The 15,873-nt window shown below is 27.8% G+C and overlaps 1 protein-coding gene across 1 annotated transcript in view; it reads left to right on the top strand.

Annotated features, from left to right (window-relative positions):
- The first annotated feature begins 243 nt into the window (after positions 1-243).
- The window catches only part of LOC107455476 (short-chain dehydrogenase/reductase family 16C member 6), a 32,921-nt gene continuing 17,291 nt past the window's right edge, over positions 244-15,873 (top strand). The window contains exons 1-2 of the mRNA XM_016073057.3: positions 244-389; positions 3,446-3,909. Of these exons, the coding sequence (XP_015928543.1) occupies positions 3,454-3,909 (456 nt within the window). The 5' untranslated portion in view covers positions 244-389; positions 3,446-3,453. The remainder of the gene's footprint in view (positions 390-3,445; positions 3,910-15,873) is intronic.

Below are 15,873 nucleotides of genomic sequence, written 5' to 3'. Positions count from 1 at the left end.
CAAAGTTTACTAAACAACTAGAGTGACTTTACCCACAAAATGATTTCGAATGAAAACTGCTTATAAAGTCTTTCTATTTTATCGTTATGACAATATAGCAAACAAGACTTTTTTATATTAAAAATAATTAAATAATTTTTAAAAAATGGTAATTCCAAATTATTAATGTCACCAGCATGGGGCTCTTAGAGTTTTATCGCAGCTAATCTCACTCTCACGGCGGCATTATATAAAAGAGGATACAAAAAATCTCATTTGGCGAAATCGTGATGTATAGTAACCCTAAAAATGAAAAACACTGATAGCTTTGATTAGCTTCATTCACCCTGAAATTAGACAGTGAAACGAAACTGGTTAATACAGTGTAGTTTTTTCTTCTTCACCATCAGGTAAGCACTTTTTTTTCCGAATTATTTGTTTGATTCATTTAACACAATAGACAAGTTGTCACCTTTGATTGATATTTGATTAATTCAATCAGTTGTTAAGCATGCACATTAGCTTTTATTATAAAACAGATTTTTACCATAAGTAAAAGAAAATTGATCACTTTTCTTTTGAACAGAATGACTGACAGCTCTTGCTCATTTATTGTAATTCATTCTGTAAATAGTAGACTTATAAAAAAAAAGCAGTGTAATTTTATTTTACTTATTTATTTATTTAGTTTTTTGCTCAGATGTCACTGGTATAATTAGAATCTAATTTATGAGCTAAATGTATCAGACAATCAAAAGATTTAGTAAAATTCTAACAGAATAGAGATTGCCGAGATGAATAAAAAGCTGGCACTTATGATTGAAGAAATTTAAACATTTGTTTGACTTTTATTAATACACTGATTTTTCATGCAGACAAAATAAAATTACTCGCTTTTCAAAATTCAGTAAATAGCAAAAATATCTTTGTTTTTAGAATATTATTTCTTCCAATATTTTTAGACACATAAAAAGGGGGAGAATATTAAAGATTTATATGAAAAAATATCAGTCATATAAATAGTCATAGAGTCATATAGAAATATTTTTTTTTTCAAAATCTAACCTAGTAAATTTTGATCTAATTTAGGAGTCACATGATTTAGACAATGAAAAAGAAATAATACAAAACGTTGTATTAAAAATGTTTTTCTATAAGAAACGCGAGAAGAAATTATTAAACAACAAAATTGTAAGAGAGGCGGAAAAAAAGATGCTTTTATGGGGTGATTCCCGACACCGGTGTCATTTTAAATAAATCTTGTTTTATATCACAAAAGGAAATAGATGGAAAAACCCTTATCATTTTCAGCATTCTTTTAAAAAGTACGAAAACTACTTAGAAAATTACTTGAAATATTTTAAATTTTTAGGATATTCAAATCAGACTTTTTTATTAGTTGCCAAATACGATTCACTTCAAAATTAAGAATTTTTTTCCCCGTCCAGTATAAGAGAACTAATTTAAATACTCATACCTAGAGCATTTTTAAACGAATTTCCTTAAATTTTAAAAAATAAATTTTATAATTAACATTAAATTACTCTAAAAATTCTGCTTAATTTTATTTTATATTTTTAAAGTTATAGCAAAAAAGACAAAAAATTAGACGAAATGTCCATATCTCCATAAATATTTAAGCTAGGCTAAGAAATTTTGTGTAATTATTGCATATAATATTCAAAATAAATGTCACAAGTTGCATATCTATTGCTACATATTTTGGTATAGGGTGTTCAAAAACATTATTTTCCGTTTGTAATTTATTGTCGGTCTCTCAAAAAATTAAAAGTTTTAAACCTCACTGATATGTATGAGAAATTATAATTTCTGAAGTTATAAAATAACTATATCTAGTATAAAATAACTGTATCTAGAGAAATATGAAAAAATGTATCAGTGTAGAAGAGTTTCAATTATTTTGTTCACCTGCTTTATATGCCAAAGATGGATTATCTTAAAACAAATATGTCTAGTTTTTGCTCTTTCAAGCAGCTTTCTTTACTTAAAACTTTTTAAGAACTGAATGAAATCACCTTTCCAGAAAAATTAATGCTTACTGTAATCAATATGTGATGATTTAAAGTCAAATAATTTAAATATCATAATCGATATCATAGCCTAATTTAACAATTATTTTCAAAACAGAAAAGCATATTATAGACTTAAAAGAGTACACATAGGGGGGCTAGAAAAAATTTTCTCTGACGGATGCGTCCAAGAAAAATATTTGTTAACATGTTTAAAAAATTCGTATTTAAATATATTTTGTGTTTTGAAAATATATTTCATGTGTTCGTCATCATCATGAAACCAAAAATTATAAGTCTTTAAAATAAAATGAAAATATGAACGTTTTTTGAACAAAGTATGATTTTTAATTTATTGGATTTCTATAGAAATGCACCCTTTTTTTCCTCAAAAAACTAACATTTATTGAAATTAAAATAAGATGCCTTACGCCATAAGAAGTGTACTTTCTGAAAAATCGGTTAAATTTTGAACCATAATATCGGTTCTTAAAACCATAATAAAGTGTAAACTTGATGCAATTGTTTACAAGGTGTTCCATTGAATCATATTTTTGTTAGAGTCAAACCACAGCAAACCACAAATTTTAAGTGAGCAACTGATTTAAACTATAATATAATTCAGCTCACATTAGAAACTTCGTACAATGTTCAAATCCTCATCTGGGAAAATGTGATTGGTGAAGTAAGCTTAAATTAGCAATTATTTTGATTGCAGAAAAACATGCTATGGATTCTTAAGCTTAGATATAACATATTGTTACGTTAAAATAGTTTATAAATTACACTATGGACCAAATCTTTTGTTGCATTAATACAAATACTTTATCTTGCCTTATTCAGGTGTGGGGTTTCCAATCTTAAATTAGTTTTACTCCTAAAGCTACACATTTTTTTAAAGACATTTTTAATCTGTTTTTTGTCGAAATGAGCGAGTTGAAAACCTTATACATAAGACAGGAGGTTAACAGGAGGTCGCGTAAATTTTGCGACAGACTTCTAGGGGAGTTAAGGCATCATCAGGATTAAAACTGCTTAGAAGCTCATGCCTGCAAATGTCGTCTCGCCACTAGGGGAGCTTCCCCTTTTAACCTGTTCAGAAACACAAGAAGAAACAGTTCGTAATAGAGTAGTTTTTTTAGCAACGAATAATGATATTTCTGGTCATGAGTTCCAATGTAATTTTAATCCTGATGGTGCCTTACCTTCCCTAGAAGTTTGTCGCACCATTTACATGACTCCTTATTATATTTAACGTGTTTCGAACTTGGACATTTCGACAAAAAATTGATTAAAAAATATCATTACAAATTTGAAATCAATGACCGAGAAAATATCCAGGATCCGTTTTAAAAAAATCTCATTTAAGAAGAAAAAAAAACTGCTCTCTAGTGTTATTATTTAGCATACAACTCATGTTCAATTAATATTTTCAGGTGTCAACATGAATGAGTTTCTGAGAACCTTAGGACACCTTTTGACTCTTTTTTATTATTGGATCGAAAGCATGATTTTATTTTTTGTGCCCAAGCAATTTAAAATGAAAGATGTAACAGACGAGCTGGTTTTAATTACTGGATCCGGCAGTGGTATAGGCCGTTTAACTGCAATCAAGTTTGCAGAGAAGGGGGCAAATCTAGTTTTATGGGACATTAATGAAAATGGAATCGAAGAAACAGCTAAACTTGTTCGAGAAAAAGGTACAAAAGCATTTACATATACTGTCGATGTAACGAATCGTGAAGCAGTATACAAAACAGCTTCTAAAGTGAAAGAAGACGCTGGCGTTGTCACCATTCTAATAAATAACGCTGGTATTGTGCAAGGGAAACCTATTTTAGAATTGGACGACAAACAGGTTGAGAAAACTATGAATGTCAACGCTTTGTCTCATGTTTGGGTAAGTTTTAAATGTGCACTTAATTAGAACTAAATTTTTATTTTATAAAGAGAGTAAAAGTTTAATGGAAAAAGAGGAGAGATATCTGTGATGTTTGTCAATGAATTGCAGCTAATGCTATTTAATTTGTTCATCAAAGCGTTGTTTTTTTGCAACAGCAAAAGGAATGTAAAATGTTTATTTTACATAAGGTCCAAATATTTTTCGTGAATTAAATATTTTGTCGTTTCTTCAATACGAAAGTTTTTTTCAACTAGCTGGACATTTAAGGCACATAGTCCAATCTTAGTTCCTGAATAAGAAACTAAGGGATATAATGGCGGAGTGACAATAGAATGGCAGATAGAAATTCTTAAAAAAATTAATAGAAAGAATACAATGCAACAAAATAAAGTTTTATATGATATGATTTTATACGTGCTATTTCGATAAACTTATCGAATTTATAGAATATATATTCATAAAAGAAGGCCCTGGTTATTAGAACTGAAACTATCAATTCCATTAAAGTGCCTTTATTTATTTTTTTTTTCAAATGGTTTTGCTTTATTCATTATGGTTTTACATATTTGATTTATTCATGGTTTTGTTTTTTCTCATATTGATTGTTCTTTTTTCCATCAGCATTTTTTAAAGCTTTCTCAACTTTGAAATTATAGATCTCAAGACTTAATAAAGATTACAACGCAAAATTTGGAATATAATTATTTTACTTTTTTTTTCATTGAAAAATTTGTAAATTATTCCAAAATTTTATTTTATAATTTAAAAAAAAACTTCATAAAATTTCTATTTTCCAAGTTTTTCTAAAGTTAAGTTAAGTTCGAAGTTTTTAAAACTCGATTAGCAAATAATGCTGAATGCGAATTGAAGTAGGGATATTTTAATTAAAAAATAAACCAAAAAGTTTTGAAATTGAACCATAATATTTCAGATTTTTCAAAAACTGAAAAAATTACTTTATTTTAAATTTTTAAAAATAATTCATAGAGAATATGTGAGCGCTTTTTTGTTATTTGTATACTTTTCGTCTGCTACAACAGTATGAAAAACTTAAAGCTTGTGACATGAGCAAAAAAACATGTTTTTTTAAATTAAAACTATACCCCGAAACCCTTAACTATGTATACGAGGGAAAAAAAAGAAAAAAATTCCAAGCACACCCATTTGCGAAGTCATGGCTTCATTTTAGTATTTTACTCATTTTTACTGGTGAAAAGATTTCGATATTGAGCAATAGAATGTCGAAATATCTCTTTAATGTCATCAATCACAGTTAAGCCAGTTAACACGTCAAAATTATTAATTGGAATGCGTGGAAACTTTCTAGAGAAAAAAAAATTAAATTTTTTTCCACGGTCAAGTTTACTCAATGGCTGAATCACTTTACTACAGATTAATCAACGCGCAATACCTGTTCAAGCAAAGGAAATTCGTTTCATAAAAAGTGTTAAAGCTAAGCTCATCCCTTCTCAGAATATATGTAGGGGAGAGTTGAGTGATACCCCAACTGTGTCGAAATGAGTTCTATTTTTTTGCAGACAATCTTTAAATTTCACTTAACTAGTCAAGAAGGACCCACAATATCCAAATTTTGTATTTTGACAAATATAATTACATTTTTCAAAATGAAGTACACATTTGTAAGCCTTGCAACTCAAAATTTTTTCGACTGTTATTAAATAAAATAATAAAAAATAATTATCAAAAAATATTTGAAAGGAAAATTATCTTTGGTTTTTTTTTTTTTATATTCAAGAACAAAATGATTCTTAGTATACCACTGAAAAAGTACAACACGAGGCTTACAGACGTAACTATGGTAGCAAACAATGTAGGATATTTTTAGGATATAATGTAGGATATTGTATTATCTTTGGGTTGACGAACGAATTCTATAATTATATTAAAAAAAACCTAAAAAAAACCTTCGCTTCGCTTAAAAAATTCTCGAGATATAGCAAAATACGCAAAAAGTATAATTAAAACTCAGAGGTCCAAAATTTGAACCGATCTAATAATTAAACTATTAAGACAATATTTCCCAAATTTGCGGGTACCCCTATATTTTGAAAGTCAGAAATCCAGATCTGTCCGAAAAAAAGGTATGTTTATTTACAGAAAGTGCGTTTTTGTATCTGATTTTGAACTTAAAGTAACGTCTGCACTAATTAATTAATATATTTGAGGTCACTCCCTCGAACTATTAAGGTTGAGATCGTTATTAGTCATTAAGATTTAGTCATTAAGATTAAGTCGTTAAGATCCGATCCTTATATCAAAAGTTACTGAGGGTGATTCATTTTTTTTCGAGTTCTACATAAATTTGTTTGAATTTAAATCGAATTTATTAGGTATTTATTAATACAGAATATCAAAATTACTAATTACTGATTAAATAATATCAAAATTACTAATTACTAATGACAGAATATCAAAATTACTAATTACTAATTAAAGAATATCAAAATTACTAATTGCTAATTACAGAATATCAAAATTACTGATTACTAATTATAGAATATCAAAATTACTAATTACTAATTACAGAATATCAAAATTACTAATTACAGAATATCAAAATTACTAATTACTAATTAAAGAATATCAAAATTACTAATTCAGCAAGAGCATGCCCTTCAACACATTTTCAGAAACACGATTTTTAAGCTTCTACACTAATTATCTTCTTATGCTCAGTGATAAGAAGAGTAAGCCATTTCTTAAAAAAAGTAAGCATGCCAAGGAATATAAAAAAGAACAAGCTAATTTTGCTTAAGAAATTCTTTTTTAAATAATTAAATCAATGATATTTAGGTCTTATCAAATATAATCGATTTCCACTTTTCTCCTTCGATAACGTTTGGCGATTTTCGTCAAAATTTGACAGGGCAAAATTCAGTATTTATCGGTAAAATTCGGTAATTTGCCGAAAATCAGTATTTTTCTGCATTTTTGTTTGAATATTTACATGTATGTCCAAACAGAATTTTTACAAGTACCGTGTATGCTGGACAATGTAACTTTTGAGCCCTGGTCAATTAATTATGTTTACTAAGGTGAAACTCACATCCATTAAGATCTCATTTAGTTCTGATAACTTTGATAGTTAGACGAAATGTTATTTAGGATGTAATGTCTTTTATTCTGAGCATTGCACAGCCTCAAAACTTAATATAAATTGATTGTATCTTAAATTACCAGGATACGAAACAACCTATAAAAATAAATTTTAAAGATTTATGTAATAACTTTAAAACTATTCAATTTTCCTGCTTGTAAAATTTTATTTTAAAAATTTGGTAATTGAAATAGATTTTACGGATGCAAAATGTTAGACTATAAGTAATATAATCATACAAATAATTATATGTATTATATTAAATTTGAGGTTGTTAGTTTCCTATAGTAAAAGAAGTATCAGGATGGATGATTGACCTTCTGACGTTTAAAAATTTTTAAATTTGAATATAATACGAATTTTATGACATCTACCCAATCTGTGCCTTCATGCGAAATAAATTGGCACCCGAAATTGCATGAAATTATCTCTAAAGCTTTATTCAAACAATTGAATCGAGGTTACTATCCAATGATGTAAGTTACAACACTTTAGAAAGGAAAATTAATTCACATAATACACAGTTACTCTTTCTTGTTTTATTTTTTCCTTATAGAATCGCATAATGTCTGAGTAACAATCGAAACATTTAAGAGCATAGACAGTACTCTATTAAAGGAATCTTTTTTCCTCAATTGGTTGAAAGAAAGTAACGTTTCGATTTATGTTCATTCAAATTACGTTGCAAATAAGAATTTAGGAAGTCTTATAATGAACCTTTTTGCGCTGTCATTAAAAGTACATATTACAGTGAACCAATAAATATACACTACCCTACATTAATCGAAGAGACAATCTAAGTTTTTGACATTTTTTTACTAAATTTCTCAGGAAACATTAAGTGGATTGTGTTTTAATTTTAGAGATGATTAGTTCATGCGATTTTTCATAAAACTGTGTAAGATGTGAGCATTTAAAGTAGTTCTTTTATACTGCTCATACACGAAAAAAAAAGTTTAATTTTTTTTCTTCAAAACTTTGTAGTGAATTGTATTTGTTGCATTTGGCAACTAATGAAAGAAATCTGATTTGAATATCGTAAAGATTTAAAAAAAAATTTAAGCAATTTTCTAAGCAGTTTTTGTATTTTTTAAAATAAAATTCAAAATGATTCGAGGTTTCTTATAAGTTTCATTTTGTGGCAATGCAAATTACACTGCCCTATAATAACCGGTCAGCAAGATGTTGTATAAGGAAAGAAACTATTGAAATGAAACATACTTTAATAAGGAGTCGGTCCTGTTCGTTTTAATAAATCTTGTTTTATAACACAAAATAAAATTTGTGGAAAACCTCTATCTATTAAAGCTTTCTTTTTTTAAAAAAAAAGTACAAAGACTACCTAGAAAATTACTTGAAATTTTTTAAGTTTTTAGGATATTCAATACGGATTTGTATCATTAGTTGCCAAATATTATTGACTACAAAACTGTGAAGAAATAAATTTGTTTAAATTCTTTTCGCGCATGCGCAATATAAAAGAACTTACTTTAAATACTCATATCTTGCACATTTTTTAACGATTTTTTTCAAACTTTAAAAACGATATTTTTGTAATTAATTTTAAATTGCTCCAAAAATTTTGGAAAGTGTCTCATCCACACATGCATCCAGAACCTTTGTCAGGGTGATATCTTATTCTCTTCCATCCTGAACCTTAGTCAGGGTGATATCTTCTTATTTATATAGGGGAGAGTGGGGTCAATTGTAACATTTTTACTTAATTATTTTTAACTAACAAAAAATCCAATATATTATTAGTATTAATTGACAGATGAGTAAAGTAGACTATCCACTACTAGAAAAAAAAACCTTATTTTAAATGTTATTATATTAGTTATTAACAATTTTTGACAGTCGCGCACTTGTTACAATTGTCCCCACTTACGGGGTCAATTGTAAAAGTTCATAAATTCAACTAAAACATAGTTAATTATACATATTATCATAGTTGTGATATATTTTTTTATTGATCAAAATAGTAGTGATATTTTAGGAGTAAAAATAATAATGAGCAGAGATCTAAAGGGTTAAACTTTTAACTTTAAGGGGTTAAAAATTTTAATTTATGCTGTGAAAGGTGACAAATAAAATAATGCACATGCAACATAATATAAATGATATAGGAAACTATTGGTGGTTCTTAAAGAGTTAAGTAATGGTTTGTAAACATAAGATTATTTATTTTCAGCTGTTACAATCGTCCCTTTACTTATTGTTACAATTGTCCCCAAGACGCCATTTCAGCTTCATTTGTTAAAAACAATGCTAGTTAATTAACAAAACTAATTTTTTTTTATTGAAATGTTAATTAAGGTGTCCACTTACATATTCGGTTAATAATTTTTATTTGTTTAAACAAAATTACTTTGTTACAATATAATATTCTAATACCAAAAAAAGTACTTACGTAGCGTGAAAATATCTTTTGTGATGTAACTCTTTCAAAAGTACATAAAAATGGTTGCCATCAGGGGTGTACATGTAGATTTATTAAATACACCTTGTGCGCCACCTAGGAACCAAATCTATAACCCGACACTCGAAATTTTTGCTCTGTTACAATCGTACCCTGTTACAATTGACCCCACTCTCCCCTATACACTTCCCTACATTAGTACATAAATAAAAAGATATCACCCTGAATAATTTTTGTTCCTATAATCAGATTTTCACTAACTAGGTGCCATTCTATATAGTTGACCTCCAATATTACAATTGATTAATGTTAAACTATTTATTAAGTCACTTAATCAGTTACAAAATACTTTCTCTGAATAAACATTTTTTTTAAAGAAATTTGGAGAATTGACTTTTAAAATATGCTGCAATTTGGAAAATATACTCCCAATAGTTCAGTCAGTAGGAAGTTTTGGTCCTCTTAGTCCTTTGGTTAATTTCACTTTTTGTGTAGTCCTAATTCGTATTTTGAGTATTATTGAGAAAAAAAAATTTAAAAATGCGGATTTTTTATTTTATTTTATAACAGGAAAATTATTTGGCTATTTGGAATCATTTTATTTTGAGCGAACTTTGTATTTCACCATTTAAATTTGCGATTTAAGTTTTGCTATTAAATAACAAAATAAAAAATTATGAACTATTTTCAAAAATCATATTTTATATGTAATTATCTGGATAAAAGAATATTATGATAGAGTATGTTTTCCAAAGTGCACAAAATCTCCCCTTTTTCCGCCTGATTTCGCAACTTCATTAATAGTTTACACTAATTAGTTAGCATATTTGAGGTCAACCCTTTGAATAATTCATTTTGAATCTTAGTTCATCAAGATCCGATCATTAAAGTTGTTTAGGATAATGTCCTTTCTCCCGATTCACTATACATGCTGTCTCAACTTTGCATAATTTCGCCCAGTTTCACAAGTTTCAGCGAAAACAATCTATTAATTATTGTTACACAATCAAACTAGTTTATTGCAAAGCCTTTGATTAACAAAATCCCAGAAATGGCAGAATTTAAAAGCTGGTTAGTTTGATATTAAAAATTCTGCATGAAACTCAGTTATTACAAGCATAACCTGGGTTTAACTAAGAATTCTTCACTAAGAATTTTATTCTCTTTGAATTTTAAGAATTTTATTCGCTTTGAAGGGTTCAAATCATTCAAAAATTGTATGTTGATTAGCAATGAACCAGAATAATGTGTCTTATTATGAATTATTTGACCAGTTAATTCACGGAACTAAAACATGGAAACTGATAAAAAAGAAATTGTGTGTATTGTCTTTGAAATGATTACCAAGAAATGTTGTGCAGATGATTGAATAAAATCCGTGCCTTATTGTTCAAGAGTCTCTTTAGTGTTGTACTGTGAGCAATTGACGGAGAAAAGTGCAAAATTAAAATATCAACAAAATTCTTAGTAAATGAAAAAAAAAATATAAAATGTTGCCTTATTCTAAACACCGTAGCTACCTTTTTGTACATGATAGCTAAGTTCTCGTTAAACACGAACTTGACTGCATTCGTATTTTAGAAAATCCCCTAAGATTGGGAAAGTTTATAAAAAATCCGAAATAAATTAAGTGTTTTTTCTTATTGATTACTTGAGAAATCAAGTAAGTAATACTAAACTCTCAGTAAAACCAGTACAACGTCGAAACTTAGGATTGTTCCTGTTTTTGAACAATGAACCATAATACGGAGCAAATTTGCTACAGCTTCTTGTTAAATTGTATTCTGGGGAAGTTAAGCTATAAAACCATAGTTTGGGTGATAAGTTTCAGATATTTGCCGCTAAAATTCGCAACCTTTATTGATTTATTTATATTTTAATATTTATTATATTAATATTAATTTTAAATAGCACTGTTTCTTATATTTTTCATATATATTGTTACCAAAAAATCTTATTGATTTTTGTGGATTATTATAAAAATTTAGAGAGCCGTGATGGCTCAGGTGACAGAGCGTTCGCTTTTTATTGAGGTGAACCGGGTTCGATACAAAATCCGCACCCGAATTTCGCACCGACTACAGTGCAGACGTAAAAATATCCTCAGTGGTAGACGGATCATGGGATAGGGTCCCCTGGTCGAGCCAACAGTGGGATGCTCTCGCAGTTTCTCTCTAGATGTAACGCAAATGCTGGTTGGTTCCATCAAAAAGTTCTTCCCCCAATGCTTGATCCAAGAGTTCTCTTGTCTTGTGGATTGGGTTCAAAATTGCAAGGCCACGGATTTGAACACTAGTAGTCGTAAACCCAAAATTGGGTAGGCAATTCAACGGCGGTTATAAAATAAAATAAAATAAAAATTTAGAGAAAATTGAAATAAATGAGATTACAATGAAATAACAATGACTTAGCAATCGAAATTAAACACCCACTAAGTATTTGAAAACGAAAGAATCTTCAAATAAAGAAAACAAACTTAAAAAAATCGAAAGTGAACAACAAAAGTAATTCGAAACATATCAATATTCTTTAATCATCAAGCTTAAAGCACAAACTTATTCAAATTAACCTTAAATCCCAATTACTAATTTATTTTCGAATTTAAGAAAATATGTAGGATTTGCTTATCTCTGTATGAAATCAATTCTGCTTCCGAAAGTACAAAACATGGTCATAGAATATTTTTCGAATAACTAAATCATAACAAGATTAGAACTTCTTCGAGTACAACATTCGTCAACTATTTTAAAATATTCAATTTTTGGTGACATTTAAACGACCAAAGTGCATTTGTTGTTCGCCCTTTTTCACCAACTAAATAAACATCATCAAAAATCAATATCAAACAAGTAGCATTTAATGAATGCAGCGCAAAACTTTTATAAAGCACGTATAATCATTTTCAATCGATTCAACCCATATTGATGAAAAAGTGCCGCTAAAAAGATCGCACATGCGATTGTAATTGTTGTGACCACTTGTGACACTACAGTGATTCCCAAATGTAACTTTAAGAAATTAGTCGCAAAAAAAAAAACAGCTTACAAGTCCTTCAAAAGACTGGTTTATACTTGAGAGAGACAAAATTCAAAAAATACCCCAGTGATTTGAGAAAGACAAGTCGATAAATGAACTTTCATGTGACTTTTAAGGGATCAAAGTTGCAACTAAGTGGCAATAAAGTTTCTCAGGGACTTTAGTCCGAATAAAATATAGCTGTGACTACCAACTGATAAAAGTCACAATAAATAGTCGGTGTAACTTTTATGTGATATCACAAGATCAAGTAACATCAAAGTCACATTATGACCCCAAATTGGACACTTTAAAGCAATCACACCTGTGATTGCGACTGCTGTGACCCTTTTTTTTTCTTACCTTTTTATGACGCCACTGTAACAATATGTGATATCTAAGGTGTTCTGAATCATAGCTATTTACGCAGAATGATTTTAACGTTTTTTAAACCTAAAATTTATGATTTTTGGTTTTATAATTACAGTATATTTATTTTGATAGAGATAAAAACGTGCATAAAAAAAACTTTATTTTTCTCATATAAATTCAAAATATTAACAGCAAGTTCCTAAAGTTCGCAAGATTTCCGATATACCATTTAAAAGTTTAAACTATAACAAGTATACATATTTGAAAATCATTTGAATCATCATTATTATAGTAAATAATATTTTTTCTTGAGCAGATTAAAAAAATACCCCAGTATTTATTAAAATAATACTTTTTCAAATGCTTCTTAAAATAATACATTCTTCCAATGGAAATACTATCCTTCCGACTGCGTTTTATATTAAGGCATTGTGTTATGTGACTTTGTTATTTACATGGAATGATTTTAACGTTTTTTTAATCTAAAAATTGTGTTTTTTTCTAATTACCGTACATTATTTTGATCAAAATAAAAAAATTGCCATTTGCATATAAGATAAAAACTGACTTATTAGAGCTAGCCATAACACAAAGTTCAAAGAATTTTGATATAGTGTTTCAATAAAACATATTATACAGGCTTAAAATCAAATATATTTTGACCAATCCTTTGTGCAATATGCAAAAGTTATCCTTATCTTATCTTTAAAACTATTTATATACATAATTTTAACATGATTGACTTGATAACAACGGTTACCTTCCTTGTAGTTATTACATAGTTCATGAAGCGTAAGACATAAATTAAACTTTTTTCTGCACGTAAGCTACGAAATGTCTTCTCTATTCGCTTCGGTTTACGATTTCACGATAGTTTTTATGGCGAAAAAATAAAGTAAATGTCAAGTTACATTATTTGACATCTTTATTTAAAGCATCACAATCTAGTACACATTTTCAACTCAACTGTTTCATTTTCCTTGAAATAATTAAGACTGTTCTCTCGTTATCACGTCAATATTGGAACTGAATAGGTAATACATATTATTATTGGTTCCAATCGGTATTTCTGATTGTAAAAAAAAATTTGAAAAACATTTTGTGTTTGTACTTAATTGCAATTATACTATTTAACAACCATTTAAAAATCTGGTTTGAAACACTGAATACGCGTTTCTTTCGTAAAATCTAAAATAGTATCTAGAAATCTTGTCTTGCAGGAAAAATGATCAGATATTTAAAAAAAATATATAGTTGAATATGAATGTGCATATTTGTTTTAAAAAAATAAATATGCGCATTTCATACTCTTCTTTCAAAGCTAAAGGATGAATAAAATATAATCAACGTTCTTCTTGAATGAAATTGATATTTGCTTTGTTTATTATTATTATTAATTATATTATTATTAATATTATTATTAATGTAATTAATATTATTATTAATATTATTAATATTATTAATATTATTATTAATATTATTAATATTATTATTAATATTATTATTAAAATTATTGTTTATTAATATTATTAATATAATATAATGCTAGTGTGTATTATTTTGTTTTATATTAACTTATTTTAGTTCAGTTTAGTTTATAAGTGTTATTTTTAATGTTTTCGGGAGTACGGGACTATAAACCGTTTATAAATATTTTTATTATTATTAAATCTTTAAAAAAATAAAATAGCCAAACAGTAAGCTGTTGTTAAAGGATTCATGTAAGATAAAACTCCATATTTTTGGAGCAACGTAATGATGTTGTCATTGTTGTTAGTATTGCAAACTAACCGCATTAACTAATATCGTCCCTGATTATTTTTATCGTGACCAGATGAAGAAAATCAGATTTTTTTACTGAATTACCTGATACTTATAGAGAAATGAATTTACTATGTGGTGTTAGAAAAGCAATTTGTTCCACAAATATTGAAATTTAATGCTTGTTAAAAAGTTACTAAAAATTATTCGAGATATTTAGTTTTTTATCGTCTGCGTCCCTTAAACTATCTGTATTAAAAATTTATTTTTATAATTTTTTGTTCATATCAAGATGTATAAATAAAAGGTTTATGAACATTAAAATTGTTATCGATAATTGCACTTCTAAACCACTCTGATTTCTTTTAATTGTGAGTAATTATTAACAATTACTGTAAAATTTTAAAAAAATATTATTACAAATATGGTTTCAATATAATGCTTCGGGTAACAAATGTTGCGTTTAAAAACAAAAATAAGGAAACTTAATATTTTCGCTTCAAGTTAATTTAACTTCGTTCCAACGTCACTTGAAGTCGACCTTGAAAATTGAATTTTTATTCTACGGTAAATATCCTTGAATGAGCATTGACAGTATCACTTTCAAAGTTTTTTTATTTTATTTTAAAGACATAAAAACCTATTCGTTTTGAAAGCGAAAGTAACGTTTTAAATTTATTCTGATCTTATAGTTTCTTCACTTTCCGTTGTGTGAGTAATTCTGCAACCTTCAAAATATTTGAATAGATTCCTCTATTCAGAGGACAGATTTGAAATGCGCTGATGAATATTAATATGAAGAATGTAAAAAAATTCTTTCCTTGTCTCTACTCGGTTTGTCTTTAAGATGTTAATTATACGCTAATTTGCTCATCAAACTTTAGTTGCATCACATTTATTGCAGGGATCCACAAGTCCCAGTCACCACGGCATCCAATATTTAAGTATAATTTAAGACAAAATCTCAAGCTTGTTGCCATTCCATAATATGTAGTAGCTCCTAAAAATTGGTCTATTAGAAACTTTACTTTTTTGTAAACCTCTGGTGAAGTATCTTTAACAACTGATTATAAGAAGCGTTTTATTTAAATTTTGTCCTCTTTTTTTGCCTTAAAGAGATTCGAGACAGAAAATTTACAAATTAGGACTCTATTTTATTATTTAAGAAAACAATGCTATTAGTTCTCTTGAAAACGAGAAAAAAATGAGGTTTGTATCTGAATTAGAACGAGAGAAAAAACTGTAGCGTGCAACAGCCTCCAGTCAGTATATATAT

Source organism: Parasteatoda tepidariorum, chromosome X1 (assembly GCF_043381705.1).
Source record: "Parasteatoda tepidariorum isolate YZ-2023 chromosome X1, CAS_Ptep_4.0, whole genome shotgun sequence".
Lineage (NCBI taxonomy): Eukaryota > Metazoa > Arthropoda > Arachnida > Araneae > Theridiidae > Parasteatoda > Parasteatoda tepidariorum.
The sequence above is the reverse complement of the archived record's forward strand: the minus strand, read 5'-3'. Positions and strand labels throughout refer to the sequence as shown.